At 43.0% G+C, this 27,959-nt stretch overlaps 1 protein-coding gene across 4 annotated transcripts in view; it reads right to left on the reverse strand.

Moving 5' to 3' along the window:
* The window catches only part of DUS2 (dihydrouridine synthase 2), a 326,095-nt gene that overhangs the window by 162,861 nt on the left and 135,275 nt on the right, over window positions 1-27,959 (reverse strand). For all 4 annotated transcript variants that reach the window (XM_075188820.1, XM_075188819.1, XM_075188822.1 and 1 more), the window contains exon 9: window positions 11,950-12,020. In XM_075188820.1, coding sequence (XP_075044921.1) covers window positions 11,950-12,020 — 71 coding nt within the window. The remainder of the gene's footprint in view (window positions 1-11,949; window positions 12,021-27,959) is intronic.

Raw genomic sequence — 27,959 nt, forward strand, 5'->3', positions numbered from 1 at the left:
AGATTATTTCCCACAGTTTCTCTAAGAGGTTGTCAGCGTTGTGCTTATTAAAACCTGTGATACACAACGTTGCCTGCCTTGGCATGAGCAGCCGTTGTGGAGATGCTGCTACTGATGCAGCTGCTGCTGTTGCTGCGGAAGGCGATGCATCTACCCAGTGGGCTGTCACAGTCATATAGTCCTTCGTTTGCCCTGAACCACTTCTCCACATGTCTGTGGTTAAGTGGACAGTGGGTACAACCGCATTTTTCAGAGCACTGTGGACACTTGTTCGTACTTCTCTGTACTTCCCGGGTATCGCCTGCCTAGTGAAGTGGAATCTCAACGGGATAAGGTACCGGGGACACAATACCTCCATCAACCGTCTAAATCCCACTCCGCTGATGGCGGACACCGGACGCACGTCTAACACCAACATTGCTGTTATTGACGCAGTTATCCGCTTTGCCATAGGATGGCTAGTGTCGTACTTGGTGCTCATGGCAAACGACTGTTGGACGGTCAATTGTTTGGTGAAAGACGTAGCGGTCTTACGACTTCCCCTCTGGGAAGATGACCGACTACCAGCAGCAACAGCAGCAGTAGTAGGCGTACCGCTGCAGGATTCCTCGGACGAATCCCGGATTGAAGAGGACTCAGTCTGGCTGGTGACATGGCCTACAGGACTAAATCTGATGGAGATCATGGAGGAAGTTGACGAGGAGGGTGTTGGTGGTGTGTATCCAACAGGACCAAGGGATTTAGGTGTCCCTGGACTGCTGACGGTCCTAGCCCCAGTTCCTGATTTAATCACTGAACTATGAAGGTTATTCAGGTGACGTATAAGGGAGGATGTCCCTAGGTGGCCAAGATCCTTACCCCTGCTTATTTGAGCTTTACATAAGCTACATATGGCCATACGGATTGGGATAAAAATAACTCCAGACCGAAGAGGTGGATTTTTTGGTCTTCTGACCAGGCATGACGATGGGCTTTTTCATCCCATGGACAACAACTGATTGCCTCCCTGGTGCCTCATTTAAGATAACCACATCAGCATCCACCTCGTCAAGTTCCTCCTCAGTGCCAGCTACATCAATATCCTCCTCCCGGTGTACAACATTCACACCTTCATTAGCCAAATCTGTAACTGGACTGTGGGTGATCCCTCCAGCATATGCAGAGGGTGTGCTGCAAATGGTGGAAGGAGCCACCTCTTCCCGTACAGTGATGGGAAGGTCAGGCTTCGCAACCACCAACTCCCTTGGACTCGCCTTGGGGATTTGTGATGCCATCTCTTTAGAAGGCAGATTTGTTTGCTGTGTTGTTGATGACAGCTTAAGTCTCTTACATTTTTTAGAGGGGGGGGAGGAGGGCTTAGATCCTTGGGTGAAGCTGAACCACTAGTCCTGAACACGGGCCAGGGCCTAAGCCGTTCCTTGCCACTCCGTGTCGTAAATGGCATATTGACAAGTTTTCGTTTCTGCTCAGATGTTTTTAATTTCCTTTTTTTGGTAATTTTATTGAACTTTGGGTTTTTGGATTTTACATGCCCTCTACTAGGAGATTGGCATGACGACGTTGATGGCATTTCATCGTCTATGTCATGAATAGTGGCAGCAGCTTCAGCATTAGGAGGAAGTGGGTCTTGATCTTTCCCTACTTTATCCTCTAAATTTTTGTACTCCATTATATGCAGCACAAGAGAGCGTACCCCTAAACCACACCCACTTTGGGACTGCAGAAACAGTGAACGTAGTAATCTAGATTGCAGTCCCTATTTTTTGGGACTGCAGAAACAGTGAACGTAGTAATCTAGATTGCAGTACCTATTTTTTGTGACTGCAATAATATATTGCTCTATAATATTTTTTATAATTTTTTTAAAAAAAATTGTATTTTTTTTTAATTATTTTTTTATTATTTATTTATTTTTTAACATTTTTTTTTTTAAGATTTTGGGATAATTATCAAATTACTATGGACTTAGCAGAAAAAAATATAGGACAAAAGCACCACTGGACTCAGCAGGACAGAGCACTGGCCAAAGTACTACTGGACTCAGCAGGACAAAGCACCACTTTACTAAACTAATCAGCAGGACAGAGCACTGGCCAAAGTACTACTGGACTCAGCAGGACAAAGCACCACTTTACTAAAATAATCAGCAGGACAGAGCACACTTTACTAAAATAATCAGCAGGACAGAGCACACTTTACTAAAATAATCAGCAGGACAGAGCACACTTTACTAAAATAATCAGCAGGACAGAGCTACCCACACTACCCTCAGGGAGAATGAAGATGGCGGCTGCGAGCGGGGCATTTATGACATCCGAGTCTCGCGAGAACCGACGCGAGACTTGGATGTCATAGCCTCGTTTTGGATTCCTTGGGCGGCCGGAAGTACCCGAACAGTGCTCGGATCCCTTCGGATCCGCACTGTTCGGGTGGGCTCGGATTAGCGAAATCCGAGCCCGCTCATCTTTACTCATAATGCCTGTCGCGGGTGTTAAATGCAGTTTTCCATTCATCGCCCTTCCTAATTCGTATTAGATTATAAGCTCCTCTAAGATCCAATTTAGAGAAAATCTTGGCACCCTGGATGCGATCAAAGAGTTCAGTAATCAGAGGAAGAGGATAACGGTTTTTGATTGTGATTGCATTCAAGCGACTGTAGTCTATACAGGGTCTTAAGGAGCCATCTTTCTTTTTAACAAAAAAGAATCCAGCCCCTGCGAGGGAGGAAGACTTCCTGATGAATCCCCGCTGAAGATTATCAGAAACATACTGGGACATCGCTTTAGTTTCAGGTAGAGAGAGCAGATAGACCCTACCCTTAGGGATAGCTTTCCCAGGTATAAGTTTGATGGGACAATCCCACGCACGATGTGGAGGAAGACTCTCAGCGGCGGACTTGCAGAAAACATCCAGGAATTCTAAGTACGGTTCTGGAAGTTTGCTTCGAGAGGCGATAGAAAGAAAAGGCAAGTGGTTAGGTGGGTGGATTTTGGAGAGACACTTGTCAAAACAAGAAGAACCCCAGGAGGATACTTGGGCATGACGCCAGTCAAACTGTGGAGAATGCGTTCTGAGCCAGGGTAAACCCAGAATGATGGAGTTAACGGACTGTGGGAGGACCAGGAACTTGATCCACTCATGGTGAAGAACCCCTACCTGCAACCAAACTGGACACGTGATACAGGTGATGGAGCCGTTGCTGAAGCGGTTACCATCAACTGCGGTGAGAACCAAAGGCTGCGGCAATAGATGAGAGGGTATCTGAAGCTTGGACACCAGAGTGGCGGAGATGAAGTTCCCTGCGGATCCAGAATCCACAAAGGCGGAACATTCCAGAGAAGTATCCATATACTTGAGGGTGACTGGCATCAAAAAGTTGGTATCCTTTAGAGAGTAGGGAGTATGGAGACTGGATCCTAGGACAACCTCCCCTTTATTGCCTAGGAGGTGGAGTTTCCCGGCCTCTTAGGACAAGTTGAAAGCAAGTGACCGGATTCCCCGCAGTACAAGCAAAGGTGGTTCCTAATCCGTCGCTCCCTCTCATCCCGAGAACGTCCAATCTGCATAGGCTCTTCTACCGGAGGGGCCGGACACTGAAAGCGAGAAGCCAAGCGAATAGATCGTCGTTCTTGATTTTTCTCCAAAGAGCGTTCCTGGTGACGGATGTCCACCTTAATGCTTAGAGATACCAGCTCATCAAGTTTGGTTGGAAGGTCCCGGGAGGCAAGAGCATCTTTAATGGGATCTGACAACCCTTGCCAGTCGGTAGCTGTCAGGGCCTCATCATTCCAATCCAATTCGGAGGCAAAAGTACAGAATTGAACTGCGTACTGACCAACTGAAAGGGATCCTTGACAGAGGGCAAGAAGGCTGGAGGCGGCAGAAGACACCCGACCGGGCTCATCGAACACTTTTTGGAAATTTTCGATGAGTACGGCAGAGTTAGAGAGGGATACATCATCACATTCCCACAGCGGGGAGGCCCAGGCCAGGGCTTGTCCGGTAAGAAGAGAAGCAGTGCCACAAGTGCAGTTCCAATTAGGTCTCAGGTAAGGAGATTAACTCCTTCAGGTATGTTGCAGAGTTCAGGAGCAGAACAGCAGCACCTCTGGTGGTATGAGGTACTGCTGCTAGGTACAAATGACAGACAGAGTTGTAACATAGCCCCCCCTTTAAGGAGCGGATTCCAGATGCTCCAAACAAGCTCCCTTCAGGTCTTCTTCCTCCTCTTCATCTTCTTTTTATTGCAGGATGGTAATATGCCCAAAAAGCCAGTCACCAAGGTTGGTGTTTGTTGTGACTGAAGTGGCAAAACAAGGTTTTTCCCGTTCTTGCTAACCTTCTCCCTAGGTGACCTAGACTGTCTGATGGAAGACACATTCATAGAGGTCTTATGGACAAGAGCAGGAGCTGACGCACAGGCTGGAATGGGAACAGAAAAATCTTGATCAGATGACTTGACTGTGGATGGAGTGTACTTCTGACAAACAGCATTAATAAAGTCCATGGTATTATGAATAATGGGGTCATCAGAATTTAGTAATGAGAAGGCCCAGGTTTGTGGCTCCCCTCTAAAACACATAATGATTGAACCCACTTGGTTAAATTGGTCAATAAAATAATCTGGACATTCTTAAAACTGTTTCATGGAAAGTTCGAGTACTGTAACAAACTGTTTGATGTCTCCATCAAAGAAGGCTAGAGGAGGGTTTGAAGATTCAGAAGCAGCTTTTGGGCGTTCAGGCTCAATGGCAGACTCTGGAGAGTCCCTAGCTGGGACGGCAGGGCAGGGGTCCCCGACTGGGACGGCAAGCTGAGTACAGTTGACAGGAAGCCTGGATTGGGCACAGCACTCCCACTGGATAGCACTGTGAGATGCCTCAGAGCAGACAGCACTGTGAGATGCCTCAGAGCAGACAGCACTGTGAGATGCCTCAGAGCAGACAGCACTGTGAGATGCCTCAGAGCAGACAGCACCAAGTGGTAACTCGGGCTGAACCGCATAGAGTGGCAAGTCGGGCTGAACCGCATGGACAGGCAACTCGGGCTGGACCGCATGGACAGGCAACTCGGGCTGGACCGCATGGACAGGCAACTCGGGCTGGACCGCATGGACAGGCAACTCTGGAGCAGACTGTAAGGGCAGCGCCCCCTCTGGTGCTGAAGACTCGGGAGTAGAGGCAGCGGCTGAAGACTCGGGAGTAGAGGCAGCGGCTGAAGACTCGGGAGTAGAGGCAGCGGCTGAAGACTCGGGAGTAGAGGCAGCGGCTGAAGACTCGGGAGTAGAGGCAGCGGACTCAGGACCGGACACAGCGGACTCATGACCCGACACAGCGGCAGGAGACTCAGGACCCGACACAGCGGCAGGAGACTCAGGACCCGACACAGCGGCAGGAGACTCAGGACCCGACACAGCGGCAGGAGACTCAAAGCTGGAGGCAGATGATGTGACCTCAGAGCTGGAGGCAGATGATGTGACCTCAGAGCTGGAGGCAGATGATGTGACCTCAGAGCTAGAGGCAGATGATGTGACCTCAGAGCTAGAGGCAGATGATGTGACCTCAGAGCTGGAGACAGAGGCTGGCACCTCGGCACAGGCGGCTGGAGCTGGCAGATTGGGTCTCTTCCCAGAGAACAGAAATGGTGGAGTATAAATAATTTTGGAATGCGGAGAGGAAATAACAGGAGATGGTTCAGTAAGCTGACGTGGTCTACGGACAGGACAGTCCGGCAAGAAATGTGCATTGCTGGCACAGTAGAGACACAACTTGTATGTTATCCTGCGCCGCCGTTCCTCTTCGGTCAGATGGGGGCGTGGACCACCTGTGTACTGGGAATTTGTTACCCCATAGTTCATAGAAAACAGCAAATTTGTAGAAGTATTTTTAAGAGGTGCTGTTTGCACAGGTTCATCAGCAGAGAAGGTGGATTTAGACAGATCAGCAGATTCCGAATTAGGAGAGACAGAATCTGACAGTCTCCTGAGCGGGTCCAAAAGCAAAGTGGAAAATTTAGCCAGCTGGGAACGTAGCAACATAATGTCCATCTGTAAAGTTTGTAGCAGTGGCAATTCCAAGACTGGTGAAACAGACATGTTGCAAACACAAATGAAAACTTGATTGCAGAAAAAGGTCCCAGAATAAAACAAAACTTTCACCTGACTCCAAAGCTGTTTTGTGGGCTGGTTATACTGTCCCGGTCCAAATATAAAAATACTAGGAATCCCAGGACTAAGCAGAGGGCGTGCAATCAGCAGGCCTAAATAGTATGGCAGTTCATCATGTTATGATTCCTAGTAACCTCAGCAAGCAGCCACAGAAGGATAATACAAATGTCTTTATTCCAGCAAAATATATAAACAGGGATTTAGTTCCAGGAACATGCAGGTTTTCATAAACAGTTATAATGAACAGGTATGGCAGGAAGGTACATAGAAATGAATGGTTCCAGGAACATGCAGGTTTTCATAAACGGGTATAAGTGTTTACCCCAGTCCAGAAGGCACAAGGCTGTCCAGCAAAGTAGATAGAGTCCAGGGATATTGTGAAATAGCATACAGCGGTGGTGAAGTCCAGGCAATAAGGTCAGGGCTGGCGGCAAACAACAAATCCAGGAAACAGGCAGAGATCGAGGTCATAAGCAATACAGCAGAGTCCAGTACACGGTCCAAGGTCATACACAGCAATATCAATCCAAAGGCAGAGAAGGGGAACTGAGCAGGAACAAACGGGAACACAAGCAGCAGCCAGGTCAACAAGGATGAACTGCTCAGAGCACAGCTTGAGGCAGGTACTTAAAGCAGTGCCACAGGTGCAGTTCCAATTAGGTCTCAGGTAAGGAAATGAACTCCTTCAGGTATGTTGCAGAGTTCAGGAGCAGAACAGCAGCACCTCTGGTGGTATGAGGTACTGCTGCTAGGTACAAATGACAGACAGAGTTGTAACAAAGATGAAGGAGAAGTCACCAAGCTGGGTCACAACAATATAGCAGGAACACAGGGAGCACAATCAGGATCAGGAACCAGGAACACCAGGTTTAACCTGTTACTCTGGCACCCTAATGGCGCCAGAGCCAGGTTTAAATAGGTTCAGCAGGCTAATGAATGGAGGAGCCAGAGGCGGAGGGAGACAGCGAGGAAAGAAGCGTTCCGTTGCTAGGCAAAGGGACGAGACAGGGCGCATGCGCCCACCAGGCCAGACAACGGAAGCCGCAGCGTGAGTGTTGCTTAGCAACCAGCGCTGCGGTCCGGACAAAGGAAGGCGTCCGTCTCCGGCTGACAGGGGATCAGTGGAGACGGCGCCTAACAATATCTCAGATATGCCATCCCTACCTAATCATACTCGTTTCTTTATTGGGGGATTTGCATCTGATTCTGCCGTTTGGGTGCTAGAGACTGGATCTTAATACACCTTTCCTGTAATAACTACACCTTGTTATGTATGGTGTCTATTAGGGCTTTCAGAAACTATCTGTTATGATGGGATAAGATGGCTTTTATTCTTTGTTCACAATCCAACCATGCTGATGCAAAAACTGTTACCTAAGCAGACATACAACTGAAACAGTGCTTTTAAACCCCCCACCACAAGAATGTTGATCTTGCTTCCATAATTCCACTACAAGCGTAAGGAAAACTTTGATAAAAATGCTTTAAGATTTTGCCAGTCTGTAGTGTGTGCAGGTGAACTGAAACTGTTGACCTAGTACACAAAATCTAAGAAACTTCCTGTGATGAACAGCAACAGGGAAATGAAAATAGACACCCTAACGGATTATGAATGTGGGAAAGTTCCCATCGCCTATGGACATGAGAATGGAATTAAGACTTCTTGAGGAAATGTCTGGTATGGACAAACTTGTTGAGTCTTTTAAATTCCAAACTTCTTCGAAAGGTTCCCTATGCTTTTCTGACCCGGACGAGTAAAACCCTGTGCCTTCTTGACTGTCCGGAACAACTGAGTTTTCATCAAAATTTACAGACTGTTTTGGAGAACTTTTAATGAATTAACTATTGGCGGGTGGATCTTTTGATTGAACAAAAAAAGGATTTCTCATGCTCATTTTTTTTATAATATTTAACACACACGCATCAATCTGTGAAGGAGTGGATCCACATGTCAGCATAATACACTATTCTGCACACTACTGGTATCACTGGAGGCTGATCTTGCCAAAGTCATAGCTGAGAAGGATGACAACGAAACAGTCTACCTGAAAAAAACTCTACCTTTTCTATTACATTCATCAAGGAGGGATTTTTAGATTTCTGTGTATGATTGTTTTTGATCCATAACCAGAGCTCTATAAACAGGTTTCAATAAAGTTTACACTTTCTCTAGATTAAACATTCTGGGAGTCTACTTAATTTTTGTTATAAGAGTCCTCCATATAGGCTAGGAAAACAATCTGATTGAATATACGTCTTCAATCTATGCTTGGTGAGACTTTGGTCTTTTTAACCCATTCAAGCCACAAAGACCTTCTTGAGTAGCAAATGCCTCTTTCATCCAATTATAAGCTCCTTATGCTTTTCCTATGGTTGCTTTTTCCGCTTTGCCTGTGAACAACATACTGCTCAACACATACCTTCAGCTCCCTTCTTTAGAGGCTTGTCACAGGCTGCACATACTCTCTGTATTTTGCTGTTCTTTCTCTATCCAGGCTGTACAAGAGTGCTGAAGAGGATCCAAACTACCAACTAACTAAAAGAGGTACAGATCTAAAACGCATGGACATCAACCTCAAGGAAACTAGATCACTCGCAAGCCACTACTAAATATGAATCTATATGGGGAAATCCTGCATTCACCCCGGGCATGGGCAATAAGATTTTCTCCCTGGGGAGAAACAAAGGTATTTCCTCGATCAAAGATGTCTTTGACCCTGGAGGAACCCTACTCTCCATTCAGCAGCTTAAGGAAAAATTCCAGCTTGGTAATACACATTTTTTCATGTATTTACAATTATGACATGCTCCACACCAAGAGGAAGATAACACTGCCCATGCCCAGTGCTTAAAAAACCTAAAATAAGTTATCTAAGAGAGACAGAAATTTAAAATTTGTTATCTGTATCATGATCTTCTCCCACGAAATTTATCAAAACTTTGGGAACTTACAAATGTAGCTTTGGCCAAAAACTCTGTGACACTCCCCTCCAGAATTGATCTGGTTAAATACCACTATAATATCATGAAATGGCTACAATCAACCAGACTTCAGGAGGTACATATAAAAATATTAAACAGAGCTTATATATCACAGAACTAAAGAAAACCCTATGTGACAGAGAAAACAGGATCTTGCCCCAAATGCAAACATTCACAGGCTTCCTTTTTTCTATGGGAATGCCGAAAAAGCCAGAAAATTGTGAAAAAGATTTTAAATTTCCTCAGTGTATCCGTGGATACCTCCCTGCCTCCGGACAAAGTTGAAATCCTTTTTTACAACTTTGATCACTGGACCACATTACTACCTTTATGGGAAATTCAAGATGGAAAACCATTCCTCACTGTGGTACTTACCATCGCCAAATCAGCCATACTCCGACATTGGACTACTGCTGCTCCTCCTTCCCTATCTGAAGTTAAAGCTGAACTTTTAGACTCATTATATTTTGATAGGAGGGCAACCCTATCAAAAACCACTTAAGTATATTATTTGATAGAAAGCTCAGTAACAGCAGTGCCAGGCAGCAGCTGCAAAAGGTAAAAAAAAAAAACCATCCCACGATGCATAAAAAAGGGAACAAATGAATGTGGTGCAAAAATTTTATTACATTGGTATAGGTCACCAGTGAGACTACATTTTGACTATGTGGTAACATTTTGGGCAACTGTAGGAACAACACTAAAATTGACAGTTCAGAGGTGGGAAACATCATCAACAAATGGAACATTGAAAAATAAACAGAGATTATAAAAAATAGAATTTATTTTAATGTAGCCTTAGATGTGACCTAATTAATATGTATATATATTAGAGAGTATAGGTTGTTACAATTTGGAATTCCTTACCACATAATGTGGTGATGGTGAATTCACTAACAAAATTTAAAACGGGATGTTTTTCTTACAGGAATGGTATCTGATACTATATTTAGTAGAGGGCATTATGAGTGTGACTGACCCAGTGCATTTATGAAATTGGGGCCAGGAAGGATTGTTTCTTTCCCTTGTAAGGCTATATTAGCAACTAACACACTGATTGTTTTGTTTTGCCTTCCTCTGGATCAATACAATTATAATTAATGAAAACCTGAACTTGATGGATTTGTGCCTCCCCCCCCCACCCCCCACACGTACTAGCTCCTCCTCCTAAATAGATGGAGCTAAAACTGATGGGGCCTGAGTCAATAAGGAGAGCAAAGCAAAATAAAAAAAAGGAGTAAATTTGACCCTTGGCAAAACCAAGTTGCACTGGAGGGAAGAGAAATTTGAATTGTGGGGACAGATTTATAGTTGGGGTAGGGCATGGCCTAGATCAACTTTAAATTTCAGTGTAAAAATAAAGCTATCAAGTATTTGTGTGCTACATGAAAAACAGACCGTATTTTTCCTTATATGAAAAATTATAAACTTATTTGCACCGGTTTGTCCATGATCAAATTTACTCATCTGAGCAGGATGAGCTATACCTTATAGGTTTTGTCATTTAGGGGGTGAAAATCATCCAGTCATTATGTGTTTTTCAATAAGTGTTATGATAATATAACGTATGTGGCTATTCTTGCAATATTCAGGAAAGAACAATGCCAAAAGTAAATAGTAGCACCATTAGTATATATTATTTTTAATAAATAAAAGGTAGCTGCTAATAAAGTACAGAAAAAAGTTGCCAGGAGATATCCTGTGGCTAAGTGCATATCTGAAAAAATATATATGGCTTAAAACAGATTAGGCAATCCCAGAAATGAAGTTTAAGAACACTGAATGAAGGTGTGTAATATAAAAAAGTGGTGTGCAAGTGTAGGAAGGGGAAACAGATGCAATTACAATAGGCTATGCTACCAATGGAGTGTTTGAAAACTTGTGCAGGGAAAACTACAGGTGTGTGACCACCACAAGTTTAAAGAAAGAAAAAATAAAAAATATTTCCTTGGCTTACGGTCTGGAGGGAAGCCAAGACACATTCTTCTGCTCCAATATGGGTCAGCTCCATATATCAGACTTTGTGAGCAGTTTAATTGGGTTATAATAATGAACCAAAACATAAACCTAATAAATAAATATATACCTAATAAAAATGTAAATATATAACAAATATATATACATACACACACATATATATATATATATATATAATTACCACCCTCTACACAGTTAACACAAGATTTGCATGTGTTCTTTCTGAACTCAATCAATACTATGACTCCTGGCCAACACTGCTGGGTGACTGGATCATATAGCCCACTAAGCACTTTCTACCTTTGCAGTCTGGCGGAACCAGTATGCAATATGTAGCACGTAACCTAATTTATCAAACCCCTATTGTCCTATAGCTTGTAAAGAGGGCCCTTTAACCTGTGTCTGTAACACCCAGTCTTGTGTTATTACTTTTTTGGCCCCAATTGTAAAGCCAAATAAGACAGTGCACAGTCATGTATTTGGGGTAAGGGAATGTACAGCGCTCTCCAGGTTTCATTATTCCATATCTTGGGTGACAGGTAGAGAGCAGAGGATACGGAAGGTAGAGGAGTAGGGTGAAGTGAAGGGGGGCTTTTTGTGTTTAACAAAAATTTGTATGGTATCTAATCAGGATTACCAAAGTGAACATACAGTCCCACTAACTTTTAAGAGGGGAAACTGAGGGCAAAATGCATATTTAGATTTTAAGAAAATAGCTATAAAGGGTGTATAAACAAAAAATATTGCAATCACTTCCCATTAAAATAGGACCTTTCTTACATGCATTTTGACATCCATATATACTTTTATGAAAATACAAGTACCTTCCATGAACTGTAATAGCTGCAACACCAGTGCTCTCAATAAGCTTCACAAGAATGACAGTTTCTTCCAGCTGAAACATGAAACATGATGAATTTAACAAAGCATAAGGAGAAAAGGGGTAAAAAAACAACAACAACCCCCTACAAATCAGAATGACATAATAGTTATCCAAACAACAAACGGCAGATTCAAGGATGGTTATGCATGAGACCAGAGACAAACATTGTGATTAGCAAGACTAGTGGTTATCTTAGCGGGTTATCTGTTTCTCTGGATATGAGATACCAGGGAATTACAACAAGAAGAAAAGTAGCTTTAAAAACATGAATTTGAAAGTGCACTTTTAATATTGTTCTAGATTGTATTATTTGTTTGTGGCCTGTCTTTAAATTATTAAATTAAGATTTTGTTTAAAGTTCACAGTATAACTTCTGTTTACAAGACTGCTAAGTGGATATTGTTTATCATCATCATCAGCTATTTCAATCCTGATGAGCATTTAAATTTTGTCATGAGTTTGTCACTGTAATTGTTATTATAGTTTACTTATATGGTGCAACAAAATTATACAGCATTGAACAGTAGTGTAATACAGCATAGTCCATAAAATGTAGAAATTCAACAAGCAAAATACAGAACATTAAAGAAGCATAAACGCAAAAAAACCAAAACACAATGCATAATAAGCAAAATATAATAGGATAACACAAACAAAGAATTGTACAGACCTTGCAAGAGGCATAATACGACAACACACAGGTGGAAAAAGTGGAAGTGGATAGATTCAGAGAGGCCCTGCTCCTGGGAGCTTACAATTTATTTGGGTGAGGAGCGGCTGAGACAACATTGAGTAAGAAAGTGAGCAGAGGTAGGTTGGCTTAGCAAGAGTGGAATTAGGTGGAAGACCTACAGGATCTGATTTAACAGGTGAGTTTTTAAAGAGCATTTAAAACTTTGGAGATTGGTGGAGAGTCTGACTGGGTGTGAAACTAGGGAGAAGCATTAGAGTAGACTTGAGGGTGAAAGAATGATGTGGTTATCATTGGGGAGTCGAAGCACTGGTCATTGGAAAAACGGAGAGGGCAAGCGAGTGTGTCAAGTGATAGAAGTTCAGAAATGTAAGGGTGGAGTGAGTGGTTGAGGGTTTTGTAGGTGGGGGTAATTTTTTTAAGTTTTAATTGGATTCTATGGGAATGGGGAGCCAGTGTAGACCTTGGCAAAGGGGGAGGCGGAGGTGCATCAGCACTAAAGTTAGGAAAGTCAATCTCAGGGCATCATTGAGGATGGATTGCAGTGGTGAGAGATGACTGAGAGAAAGGCCAAACAGGAGCATGTTACAGTAATCAGGGTGAAAAATAATGCAAGTCAATTAGTTTTGGTGACCTACGTTTTCAAGGTGGAAGCGACAGACTTGGGAAAGAACCTGAATATAGGGAATGAAGGAAAGGATGGAGTCTAGGGTGATACACAGACAGCAGACTTGAGGGAAAAAAGGGTGTGCTGTTGTAAATGTTTAGAATGTGTATATGTGTAGTGACGTGGTGGTGTTTATAGACTCTAGAAATGAAGCTCTATTTTAGAAATATTAATATTGGGACATCCATAAGGAGATAGAGAGAGAGTTGAACATACAACAAAGAAGAGAAAAGGAGAGGTCTGGGGAGAAGAGTACATTTGGGTGCTATCAGCAAAGAGGTGGTGCTGGAGATCAAAGCAGTTTGATCAGTTCAGTAAGGGAATTGGTGTACAATGAGGAGGGCAAACGGTCAAAGACAGAGCCTTCCAAGACTCTAAAAAGAGGCAGAGAGGTCCTGGAGGATGAGCATGGAGGAGTGCCCCTTCAATTTAGCACATCATTAGTGACTTTACTGAGGATAATCTCGGTGGAGTGAAGGGGAGATAACGCAAATGCAGAGGGTCAAAAAGGGAGTTAAATTAGAGAATACTTGTGAATACAAGTCACTCAGTTTTCAGGGTATGTTAGACAATAGCATGTTTAAAGAACAAGGGTAAGTCGGAGGTGCAGAGAGACAGGTTGAAGAGTTGAGAAATGTTCATGCATGCCCTTGAAGAGGAAGCAGAAAAGGTGAGAGGGCAGGTGGGTCAAGAAGGACAGATATTTTAAACATATGATGTAGATATACAGCGTCGGACTGGGCCGCCGGTGGACCGGGAAATCCACCGGTAGGCCCTGATGGCAGATAGCTCCGCCCTCCTCCGTGGTGGGGCGGGGCTAAAAAAAATGATTCTTGTGTCGGTGGGGGCCGGGAGCCAGGTGCCGCGCGGCGGGGTCAGCGTGGCAGTGGGTGGCTGGCCCCTCCTCAGGGACCAGTCACTTTCGCTAAACAGGAAACAGGAAGTAGCGTGCGTTCCACCGTGGAATGCACGTTACTTCCTGTTTTGCTTTTGATCGCACAGCAAGCATGTGAGATGCAGCAATAAGGTAAGTGTGAATGAAAGATGGCCCTGCTATTTGTGTGAGAGACAGGGGAGGGGGGTGCCCTGCTATTTGTGTGAGAGACAGGGGAGGGGGGCCTGCTATTTGTGTGGGAGACAGGGGAGGGGGGCCTGCTATACTGTGTGAGAGACAGGGGAGGGAGGGGGGGCCTGCTATACTGTGTGAGAGACAGGGGAGGGGGGGCCTGCTATTTGTGTGAATGACAGGGGAGGGGGGCCCTGCTATACTGTGTGAGAGACAGGGGACGGGGGTGCCCTGCTATTTGTGTGAGAGACAGGGGAGGGGGGCCTGCTATACTGTGTGAGAGACAGGGGAGGGGGGCCCTGCTATACTGTGTGAGAGACAGGGGACGGGGGTGCCCTGCTATTTGTGTGAGAGACAGGGGAGGGGGGCCTGCTATACTGTGTGAGAGACAGGGGAGGGGGGGCCTGCTATTTGTGTGAGAGACAGGGGAGGGGGGGGGCTGCTATACTGTGTGAGAGACAGGGGAGGGGGGGCCTGCTATTTGTGTGAGTGACAGGGGAGGGGGGCCCTGCTATACTGTGTGAGAGACAGGGGAGGGGGGGCCTGCTATTTGTGTGAGTGACAGGGGAGGGGGGGCCTGCTATACTGTGTGAATGAAATGGGAGGGGGGGGGGCACAATATGGTGTGAATGAAAGGAGTGTGGGCTGCTATAATGAGGGAATGTTTTTTTTAATATAATGTGTGATATGAGGGAAAGGAGTGGGGTTGCCTTAATAGTACATGGGTAGGAGATAGGCTATTAATTTAATGGTGGAGTTTAGGTGGGGGCTAATTATTTAATGGGAGCTATTTTATTTGTGGGGTGATGGTGGGGCAATTTAATTTATTGGTGGGCTATTTAATTTAAGAGTGGGGCCTATTAAATTAAGATGGGGTGACAGACCTTTAATTTAATCCTGGGGTGGTTTAGGTGCTATTGATTGAATGTGGGGCTGAGTTTGAGGAGCACGAGGTCTATTTATTAAATGTGAATATGAATTATTTAATGGCAGTGCCTGTTGTGGGAAATAGGTATATGTATTATATGTAAATGATATTCATTTATTGCTGGGGCTGTTTGGAGGGAGGGAAATAGAGTATTCTCACTTAATAAATAAACCTATCTTTAATGTTGGGGCTGGAGGAAGCCCTAAGTATTAATTGTGGGTGCTATAGATTTTACGCCGGGGCTGGTTGGAATTTTCTAAATGTACCCATTTTTTTTTTCAAAATAGGGCACCCAACATTCCGGGATCCAGACAAGTCGCAACTTAAGAAACCAGCAGCCACAGGTGGTGACAAGAACAGGTAGGACAGTCTGTCAAATGTTCTGATTCTAGTGGGACAATCCAGATTTTTGGTGACTGTTCTACCCAATCTAAGGGGGAGGTCAAGACTGTGTACTCTTTATATACACACTGCATTCTTTATATACTACACTATGATGCTAGCTGTCCTTCATGGGCTGACCACTCCCCCCTCTAGTGTCAGGCCACGCCTCTATGATGCTGGCCACACCCCCTCTGGTGGGCCCCTAGCTTTGCAGTCCCCCGGTGGGCCCTTCATGCCCCAGTCCGACACTGTAGATATATATATAATAAGAACAACATGAGAAAAAAAATATATTTAATCTTATAGTAATATACTATATTACGGGTATTGGTACTCTTTTGCCAGGCTTTTCTTCATGTTTCGGGGAAGTGTTTATATTTAAATATATGTGTCTGGAGTTTGAATCCAATTTAGAATGTCTCTGTAGTTTAATAACTGGATATATTTGTTGTGTTATCCTGTCACAAGTATTATGATGCCTATGATTATAATAGTAGTGTGATGTTTGATCAGAAGTACAAGGGTATCTACATAAAGGACTAGGATAATGATTCTGTTCCAATAGATTCATGTTTAAGGAGCTTAATAATTTTTGAGCTACCAGTAGGTCAAGTTAGGGGCTATGACAGCATTTTCATTATTATAGACAATTTTGTTAACAAATATATGAGGTGTAGTTTTTGAATCACCCTTTGTTATAATTAGTGTTATTTGTACACATTGAAATACCCAATAGGTTTAATATAATTCTTTGAGATGTCATGTGAACGCTCATTAGTGACCAAATTGAAAAAGTGTGTTGACATCTAAAGCACATGGTTGTTAACTGCTTCACCATTGAGCCTATTTTGACACCTTTTTAGCTGGTCACATTCCAACATCAACATCACTAATGCGTCTGTGTGGTACACACACAAATTATACATTGTTTTTTTTTGTATAGAAGAGTTTGACTTTTAACAATATAGTATTAGTTTGCTTATATCTCCTGTCAAAGCAAAACAAAAATCTACCCCAAGTGGCCAATATAGTGTTATTTTTTAATTTATTTAAAAGAAAGTGAACTGAAGACCACAAAGAAACACTTTATGGCGCTTGCTTTGGCATCTATACATCTTTCCAAAACATCTAAAAAACAGGATTCTACACAGTTTTTCAGAATAAAATGCATTTGAAAATAAGTGGGGACTTTTTTTCTATTTTTGCATGATTTTGAATGAAATGCATAAAATGTGTAGAAACAAAATAGGTAGCATACAAGGAATGCAATTTTGAAAATAACAAATTATTAGTTATTTCAGTTTGAGAGACTCCATGACAGACATACTATAGGTAACGTTCTTTTCCTGGTTAGGTAAAGACAGGTAACAAACACCCTGGATGGACTATACTTTGAGTGAATTGAGTGAATTGATATCCACTTCAGGAAGGCCATACCTTCTCTCCAGTAACTGGAACACTTCCAGATGAAGGGACCACTCTCTTAGACAAATTTATTTTTTTCTTAAGTATGAAGTTCTCTATATATTAAACTGAAAGCACTTTCAGATTCTTCTTTTCCCATTACATGATCTTTGCTACTTCAATCATCAAGGCCTGACTTCTGATGCCTCCTTACCGATATTATGAAAGCTACCACTGTTCTGTAATCTGAGAAAATCCGGAGATACTTTCCTTTTAGGTAAGCATGAAAGTGTTGAACACCTTTCCATACTGCTCTCAATTTTAAAATGTTTACATGAATATTTATTTTGCTTTATCCACTGACTCCAGATGTGACATTCCTTTTGTCCTCAACTGTGTGTTTAAACATTACCCGAGCGGCTGTTGAGTGTCTAATGATTTCTGACAGAGTAATGACCTGGTTCAGAGAGATCATTTTGTAATTATATTTCCTTATAAATTCCAACAGGATAACTCGGATATTCCATCTTGCCTGCGGGATTACGTCTATGGCGGATGAGAGCATTCCCAGCAATTGCAGACCAATTTCTATTGGAACTAGCTCCCAGCTAACGTGCTGGGAGCTGGATCTTGATACACGTGTCCTGTGATAATACTCTGTTCTGTATGATGTCTATCTGGACACCCAGGAACTGAATCTGTTGCAATGGTATAAGATGACTTCTCACTTTGTTCACAATCCAGCGATGCTCATCCATAAACTGTATAACTTGAATTGCAACCGACACTGCGGTCACAATTCTTTGCCACAAGAATGTCATCCAGATAACGCAATTTCTTGACTCCTTGATTACTCAGAATCGCTCTAAGTGTGACCAACACCTTCATAAATGTCATTGGAATTTAAGTGAAGTTAAGTGCTGAGCCAGTACACAAAATCTGAGACATTTCCTGTGATGAACAGTCACAGAGATATTAGAATAAGCATCTATGGAGATTAGGATGGAATTTAGAGAGTTCGTGAGTAAATGTCTGGTATGGACAAACATATTGAGTCTTTTCAAATCCAGGATTGTGCAAAAGGTTCCTGATGTCTTTCTGACCAGGAAGAGACTGGAGTAAAACCTGTGCCTTCTTGACTTGCCAGAAAAAAAGAAACCACATGATACCAAAAGTTTGCACACTGTTGGGGGCATGGCTTGGATGCCAAAGATGACAGATGTGTTCCCAATGAGCTCCATCTCACCACAATAGAAATCTATGACCATCAGAGCATTGCTACATCTCCCACCTTCTGAACCTGCAGCTTATTACTGCTGATCAAGTGGGCACTCCATAATGGTGTCTTGGTCATCGCTGGGACCAACCTTTATACACTTGAGCAATTATTTGTGGGCCCCCTACACTAGTGGCCATGCCACCGCAAAGCCCCCCAGTTCTCACCAGACCAAGATGAGGGCTGGGGGGGCCTTGCAGTGGCAAGCACTTTACCTACCAACTGCTTTTGATAGCCAGAGCTGTCTCCTGTAACCTCCGCATACAGCCTAGAGGATGTGAGTACCCAGTGGCAAGTTTCCATATCCTCCAGACCTCTGGGGCGAACGGCAACCAGCCACTATACTACACGGAACATGGCCTACACCTTATTCAGAGGCGAGATTTGTCTGTCCACAGTCCTGTGGATTCTGATTTCCATTTCCTAGACTGTATTTACTTCACTCAGTGGACATCGTGGAGCCGTCAACTTGGGACCTCCTTCAGCATAACCAACGATTACAAGCAAGCTGACTGTCTCAGCAGTACTAGCTGGTGACCGACACTGACAGATGTCCCATACGACAGAAGCATGGTCCTGCACTCCTGGATGAGTCTGCATATGGTGAGCACTCTGCACCAGTTTTTTATGCCTATTTCTGTAACATTACACACATTCTAGTAGGCTACAAGTTACTTACCTACATCCAGATTTGTGCAGTCCAGAATCTGGAATTCAATACAGAAGTGGAAGTTGCTCAATCAATTTATAGGCTCATAGCAGGTGCTTGAAAGGGTGGGGTTATCTTGAAAAGAACAAACACAGAGAAAAATCCCCCAGCACTCTGCTATAGTCAGTAAAGGAGTTGCCATTTCTACGTGTACATAAAAATGCAAAAGTCTCAGTTGCACACATTTGCAAATGTATGTTTAAGCCACTCACCACTCCACGGATTGTGGCATTGCCTTGGCTATTTCTTAGTCCACTCACTACCATGCTACAGAATACATTCATACCTCTTTTGCACCACTAGATGTCTCCTTTACTCTCAATACTGTTCCATACTTCTATTTGCTCAGAACTATTCCATGTCCTGTTCAATCGTTCTCGTTTCCAGAAATGATTCATCATTAAGATTTGTTCACGTCGGCCACCTGTTAGAAACTCCCCAGCTGGCACAACACAATCCGGGGTCTACTCTGCCAGTCAGGTGTTCACTGGAGCCCCTAAAAGTGGGGACAGGCTGGGCTGCAGACTGACAGAGGGTCGTGAAGTGTGTACCGGCTGAGGAGAACCCAGGCAAGCGGAGTGGAGTCCGAGCAGAGGTCAAGGGCCGGCAGCAGATAACAGATCCGATAGACAAGCCGAGGTCAGGGGTCACGAGCAGACAGGGAGGTCGGTATTCAAGCCCAGAGGTCAAGGTCACGAGAAACACAGGCTGGGTCCAAATCCAGGCAAGGAGTCATACATGGGTAATCAGTAGAATTTCCAAGAGACAGGAACAAGGCACAGAGCAGGTCAGCAGACTGGCAAATAGAAGCTAACTGGCAATGAGGCAGCAGACCTCATTGCCTTAAATACAGCCAACAGTCAATCAGAACCTGCCCCTAGACAGAGCACACTTGCGGCCTAATTGCTAGATACTTAAACCACCAATCAGGGCTTAGCCCTGGAATCCACACTTGCAGGCTAATGCCTGCTAATTCACCCACAGGCTGAAACTAATTACCTGCCCCCTATGAGCGTGCGCGCACGGCTGCCGGGACGCGGCGATGAAGAGGCGTCCGGCCGTTGCCTAGGCAACGGTCGGGAGTTGAGGGGAAATGACATCCCGGTCGTCATGGTGACGGCCGGGACTCTGGAGCGGACAGGAAACCGCCGCGGCTCGTGACACCATCCATGTATTGTCACTGCGCAGGTTTTGGTATGTTGCCGTGAAATACCCAATCAGATATGAATATGTTCTCATGTCTGCTGAACTACTAATTCTCATTCAATACAACCTACAGTGCCCTGTCCACCAAGTTTATCTAGTACACATGTACCAGTATGGGTCCTAAAAAGCTTAAACTGAGCAAAACTACTCAACAGATACAATTCTCTAAACCGCAAAAGTCTGGGACTGATCCCTCCTTTTCTAAGATCACGCTATTGCTAAGGGAGGTCCTGTCTGTCCACTCCTTAGACTTGCCGGTTGCTTCTCCCCATAAGGACTCCCTTTCTCATATGGATCCGGACACTCCTGTTACCCTTAAAACAATAAAACAGCTGCTTTCCACTCTCGAAACAGACATGCGTTCTCACAGGATAAAGGGCCAGCCTTTTTCAATGTTATCCTGCCATTATGTTAATTGTGTACTTACATATTTTGAGTTGTCAACAAGCATTCTTCGATATTCCTTTTCCTGCTGCTCCCTTTCCCTGAAGAAGCTGCAATTTTCATGTATGTTATTTTATATTAGAGATTTTGACAGTTGGCTTACTCTTTATTGTGTAAGTTGCTAAGCACTGTCACATTCCAATTAGTAGGTTATGTTAGGCTGTTATAGATTCATGATATTCTGCTAGTCATTTTCAATACATGGGTATAGGCGTTCCCTCGTTCAAGCAATGCACCCCACACATTTATTATTTTGCAGGACTCCACCATTACCTGCAGAAGCTTTAACCCTATATTTTGGGTTAAAATATTGCCGGCAATGTGCGCTGCGTGATGTCTACGTGTCACATTGCCAGTAATTTAATTTCCAGCAAAATGTCATGTCTAAAAGAGTGCAGCCACCCTATGTTGACCATGCCTCCAACATTATGTGACCACACGTACATTAGTGCAGCGCTACTTTCAGTCGCATCACGAGTACTGGGTGGCAAGGGTAACCGCCTGTCAATCAGCTCGTCACAGTGAGTGACTGGTGGCAGTGTATTTCTGCAGGAGGTGTGGGTATGTGTAAATGGGAAACCGAGGGGGGCAGTGTCAATATTGGAAACCTGGGGGGCGAGCGGTGGGTGTCAATATGGGATCACAGGTGGAGTGTCAATGTCGCATCACAGGGGGTGTCAAACTTCAGGGGAGAGGAGGAGGGCACCTGTATAAAAGAAAGCGCGCGTTTGCCAACCGTTCACTTGCAGGTAAACCTTAAAATACAGTGCTTCTAACTTGGGAGGTCTTTTATGTATAGCCAGCACTTGTGCATAATCTGGGCACAGTCTAAACATCATTTGGGCATTATCTGGGCACTTAAAAAAATATTGGTATCTAAATAGCATTTGTTCAGTATCTGGGCACAGTTGAAACAGCATTTGGGCAGTACCTGGGCACAGGATTTTCTACTCAAATTAAAATCTTTTTAAGGAATCATGAAGCAGAGAACACTGAATAATCTGATGCTGATTTCACTAGAGGGACCACATCCTATAGACTTTGATTATGGAAAAGAAGCCTACGACTGGGCTTCTAAGAAGAAGAGAATAATTAATATATAAAATGTTAATCTAAAGGTTAGGTCTAAATCAATATAAGGTCAGGATTTCAACATTTAATTTGTGCAAAGGCCCCCACCCTGCTAATTTTTGATGACACCCGGCTGGTAACATTTTCTGGGGAAAACACTGAATAACCCACCTGGCTTCACTTTAAGAACAATGAACAGCTTCACTGAAATATAAACAATATACATGTTTACAATGAGCTACAATGTCCCCTCATCCACATGTAATTAGACACAGCAGTTGCCCTCTGGTGAGCTGGGAAACAAAAACAGGGCTATAAAAAGTGCATGTTGTTATACTCCACATTTTGTGAGAAACGAAGGACAGGCTGGTTAAGGGGTTATCAAACTTGTTTCATCACAGGGCACATATAACCTTTTGGTATAAACTTATAATGATGGTGGATGACCCACAGATGTCACAGGTTCAACTGAAATGGGAAACAGACCTCCTGTTAAGGATATCTTGTATATCACACTGTATTATTACATAAAACTATGGTTATGATGAACTAAAGTAATTTTTATTGTAACTACAAGCAGAGTAGGATCTTATTAATTAAAGGGCCAGACAAGACAGGAAGCAAAAGTCCAGAATGAGTATACATAAACAAACTCGCCAGAGTCAGGATTCCATATATGCTGACTGGTCAAACTAGCCATGGGTCAGGGTACCAGAAAATCAGGAGCGTGGTCAGGAATAGCCAAGGTCCAAAGCCAGTTATACCAAGGTGCAGGAATAGCAATGATCCAGAGCTGCACAACAAGAACTGCAAAACAAAGATCCAGCCTGGTCTGATAGGCAGGGGTGAGTATTTATAGACTAGTCATCAGCATTACCAGCTTTCAGCTGAGTAAGACAGCTTAGCTGCTTTCAGGACACATGGTCCCCATAGCAGCCACTGCTGAGGAAAAATGCAGAACTGCACCTGTTAGAGGTTGAAACATTGGAAGGTTACAGGAGGATGCCTTGGCAATTACAGCCCTGAAGTCCATTGCTGGGTACTCTGAAAACTTTGGCTGTGGATTAGCGGCTGTTACATCAGACTGGGAACACAACCCCGAAGACCAGGGCCAAGCACACCACTCCGAAGGCCCCGACGAGGCACACAACTCGGATAGAGCAGTACTATGAGGGATCTCTGGTTGAACAGCTCTAGGAGGCATATCAGAACTGGAGGCAGGAACTGTCACCACAGAGCGGGAGGTAGAGGTTGGCACCTCAGAGAAAGTAATAAAAGGTGGATCTAGAATAATCTGTTACTGGGTGTCAGACTGGCCACAGGCTGTTCAGCAAGGTACCTCTGTTTACTGTGTTTATGTCACTGATGGTGAGGGCTCACAATCTCAGACTAACATCCCGATGTCCCCGATCCATACCTCTTCAAATCGATTAACCTCAACGCTCTCAAGATTAAATGCCTGCTAGATTAATTTAGTCAACAAACCTTTTTCTCTCATTTTGTTTGGGGGTTTGGGGTTGATCTGTCATATCCTCTTTAGGCAATGATTTGACTGATTTTACTATTGTGTTCTTTCCCCACTTTGTACCCCTTTTTCCATGTCACTTTTATCTCTCTCTCTCTCCTATCTTGTTTTTTGTATCCACATAGTTTGATATATGTTTCAATAAAAATATTGAAGCTAAAATATTAAAATAGACTGTTTTGTAGAGCTGGTAATTATGCCTTGGCAGATGGAAACTACCTTGTACCCCTTATCTGACAATATTCAACACCCGCTGATCTGTGATGGAGTGTGTCAACATGTTTGAATAATATACTATTCTGCCCTTACAGGTATCATTGTGAGCTAATCCTGTTAATAGTCGTTGCAGAGTCCTCTGGTTTGACCATACTTCCTTGTTTTCTTTGTCAAAGTAAGCCAGTGCAGGGAAGAAGAAAACTTGTGGTTTAAGCTGAAAACACAAAAAAGATTGCAGAGAAGTGCTAGCATCTCTTGTCTGCCATATTGTCTACCTGGCATATAGCACCTCACACTCACATTTCTAAAGTGCTGGTGAGCGAAGAATGCTTTCTATATTGTGGAAAGCAGTTAGACCTAAGCCGAAAGGACATCTGTATAATATTGCCAAACTTATCTCCCAAAAGCAGGGAACCTGCAAACAGAGGTCTGGCTATTCTGTGAAAGTCAAATAATTGGATGAAGTAAACTAAATTAATTAATATTGTTTTACCGTGCCATTGTGATTAGTAAACCATGTGTTATGAAGCAATCGCATAGATTAATAACACACATTTACATTCGCACTTACACTTGTAAATATACATTTATTAAGGTTCCAATCCACATTTACTTATTAGTAAACTGTATTGGAGATCATTTATTTCTTTATACATAGATAAAACTGTAGTAAAGGTAGTAATGGTTCAGGTCCCCTAAAAGGTAAAGAGTTTGGTCTCATATTAAAGCTTAATTCACCAGCATTAACCCGGTTTCGACAGAGTAGCGGTCACATCTAGCAGTCGCAAGTTATGAGCAATATGAGATTAGTACTCAAAAGTATTTTGTTTGTGGGTCAGTTTGAACTGGTTCCTCGGCGGGAAGACACAGAGACAAGAGTTGGAGTGAGCAGCCCCTCCTTTGTTAGAAGATCAAATGAACTGACCTATGATCAGCAGACAAATAGACCAATGAAGCCCTCTTTTGGTGTTATCTGCGCATAACTGTGACATCATCACTGTTTATGTTAATTCAAACTGCATATAAGCAAGCTTCTCTGAGCCATTGTTCTCTCTTCTTGACAACAGACAACATGACTGTGTCTGAACCTGGGCCCAGGGGAAGCACATACGTAATTTATTCGAGTTTCTATACTTTCCTGCTTTATTATAATATTTTTTATGAGTTATGATAGCTTGCTGTAATTCCTGCTATATTTTTGCAATTAAATATCTTTGTGCATCGGAACCACAATAATCGCATTGGGCAACGTTTATTGGTAAGCAATAAAATGAACATAACAATTTGAGCGGAGATCACGCTACCGGAAAATTTGCAAAACCTACGGATTTCGGTTTCTCAACAAAGAGTGGAAGACGCGTCATATACAAATAGGAACACAAATAGTTCTAAGCCTTTATATCATCCAGTGTAGATAAACTGAATATCCACTTTGCCTAATCTAAGGAGTGCTGGTTAAAACCTAGGGACAAGAAAGAAAAAAACTTGTTTCTTTTTCATGTCAATTTCTGATTTAAATGTGTTTTTTTACTTAACATATATGCATATGTGTTCCTGTGTTGCCACAAGTTTAAACAGTTGTATTGATAAATTGTAGTGTTGTATTTTATAGTGAAATTATTTGTTAAAACCTCTGAGAAGTTAATTTTGGTGAATTTGGGAAAGTGTTTTTCTGTGCAGAAAACAAAAGTGTGTATGTGAATTGTGTGATTGTGAAAGTACTGGTTAAAACAAACTTTCTGCTATAAAACAGGGTATAAAAACTGACCTTTGGACAGGTTACTGTTGAAAGAAACAGGGTATAAAGATAACCGAGATAAGTATACGTGGTATATACGGCGATACGAAAACAAGGTTTACACCATAATCCCAATTGTAATTGCATAAGTTTGCAGATAATTAGTACCTGCAGGCTGTGCGATCGGACCGCATTTGTGGCATACGCACGTGACTGTGAAATTGTGGATAGTGGAAAGGAAATACGCTGGAAAGGCGTTTATGCATATTTAGTTCTCCCAGTGGTAGAGTACTCATCAGGTGTACTGGAAAGGCAGGATATTGCAAGGTTGATATTTTTGTTCTCCCAGTTTCTGTGGTAGGGACCTCGCTGTGCACACTTACGTACTGTAAAGTGGTGGACACGGCCAGTTGGAGTATACATCCACAGCTGATTAATCTTTAGCGGGAATTTTGGTGCAGCGAGGCTTTGAGGAGTCAGCTTCCAAATGGGCGCCAAAACAAAAGCATGAGATGGCTTACATAACCGAGACTCTGGTTAAAGGTTCCCCTGCACGGTCATTTAAATTGTAGCGTGAAATGCGGTGAGATAACAGAGGTACCGGTTGCGCTAGGACCTTTCAGGGTTGAGAAGTGTGAGCTAAGTATGCAATGGCATACAGTAAAGTTAGGTATTCAATGGCATACAGTAAAGGTCAGTATGCAATGTGTGAAACACTTCCCCATGTTTGGTAATATTGATGAAGAGATAGTGAGTACGGTTAGATAAAATGTTTGTGAAAACTGAGAATTGAACTGTCTGTTTCAAACCATGGCAACAGTAAGGGAGTATGTGGCAGGATAGCGCTTGGGCAGCGGAAAATAGCGAAGCGAAGAGAAGCAAGCGCAAGCAGAGAAAGTATAAACTGAATAAAAAAAAACAACTTATAAAAATAGCAAATGTAACTGATATTCTGAAGTAAGTGAGTAACTGGTCAAAGGAAAACGAATAACTTGTATGTATTTTTCTTTTGTGTTTGTTTCTGGTTATGTGTTTGTGTCAAAACCCTGCAATAGAAGTACAGTTAAAAATTAAAAAAAAAAAGAGACAGTAATTGAATCCTATGAGACCAGTTTTTCAAGCAGTCAGGAGAGAGGCTTCAACTCCATTCACTGGCAATCTCAATATGTAATGTGACATTCCTCACCTCATGTAGATAATTGCTAAAGTGCAGCCAGGGAAAAGAAGTGTATCATGTAGTATCATTAGTAAAAGACATTTGTTGTGTCCCTGTAATGGCTTAGATTCGAAAATCCTGAAAAGGAAAAAAATAAGGATTCACATGTATGTGCTATTAGTAGTTGAAAGATATCCATTGTGTAGAGAAAAATGGTTTTAGCTAATTGACCCTGACTGCAATGAAACTAAAGAGTTAGAGCAATACAAAAGACTACAGATAACAGTTGCTAGGAAATTATTTTACATAAGAAACAGTTGCCACTAATGAATGCATACAGTCTGTTATGATTCCTAGTAAACTCAGGAAGCGGCCACGGTAGTATAATTACAAATGTCTTTATTCCGGCAAAATATATGAGCAAAGATTCAGTTCAAAGAATATGCAGGTTTTCATGTAACAGCATAAACAGGTATAACTCCCAACATAAATATGGACAGGTGTGGCAGGAAATTTCAAAGAGCAACAGGTTCCAAGCAAATGACAGATATAGTTAAAATGCAGGAACAAATATAGAGTTACCCTATTGCCAGGATGCACAAGTCTGTCCAGGGTAGCAAACAGAGGAGTTGAGTCCAGTGACCAGGCAGAGGTCCAGGCAACACAAGTACAAGCAAAACCAGAGTCCAGGCAGAGTACATGGTCACAAGCAAACTAGCATCAACGGTAAACAGGCCAAGGTCACAACGGGAGATCAAGCAGAAGCAGAACCAAACTGGAACAGGGAGACACAAGCAGCAGCCAGGTATACACGGATGAACTGCACTGAGCACAAGTTGAGCTATTAGAAGCTGTGAGCCAGGTGCAGTTCTAATTAGGCAAGGAGGTTAACCCCTTCATTCATGGTGCAAGCCTAGGAGCAAAACAGCAGTACCTCTGGAGGATTAAAGGTACTGCTGCCACAATAAAACATAGACAGAGCCGTAACATAGCCCCCCCCTTTAAGGAGCGGATTCCAGACGCTCCATGCAAGCTCCCTTCAGGTTTTCCTTTTCTTCTTTTTCTTTTTACTGCAGAATGGTGATATACCCAAAAAGCCAGCTACCAAGGTTGAGGTTTGTTGTGACTGAGGTGCACAGAGAAACCCCGATCAGATGACTTGACTGCAGATGGAAGATATTTCTGGCAGACTGCATTAGCAAAGTTCATGGTATTGTGGGTAATGGGATCATCAGATTTAAGAAGGGAAAAAGCCCAAGTCTGCGGCTCCCCTCTGAAATTCATGATAATAGTACCAACTTGGTTAAATTGGTCAGAGAAATATCCTGGAAATTCTTCAAATTGTTTCATACAGAGTTGAAGGACTAAAGAAAATTGTTTCAGGTCTCTGTCAAAGAAGGCTGGAGGAGGGTCTGAAGATTCGGAAGAAGCTTTTGGGCGTTCAGGCTCAATAGCAGACTCTGAAGAGTT

The sequence above is a fragment of the Mixophyes fleayi genome, chromosome 10 (assembly GCF_038048845.1).
Source record: "Mixophyes fleayi isolate aMixFle1 chromosome 10, aMixFle1.hap1, whole genome shotgun sequence".
NCBI classification, from domain to species: Eukaryota; Metazoa; Chordata; class Amphibia; order Anura; family Limnodynastidae; genus Mixophyes; species Mixophyes fleayi.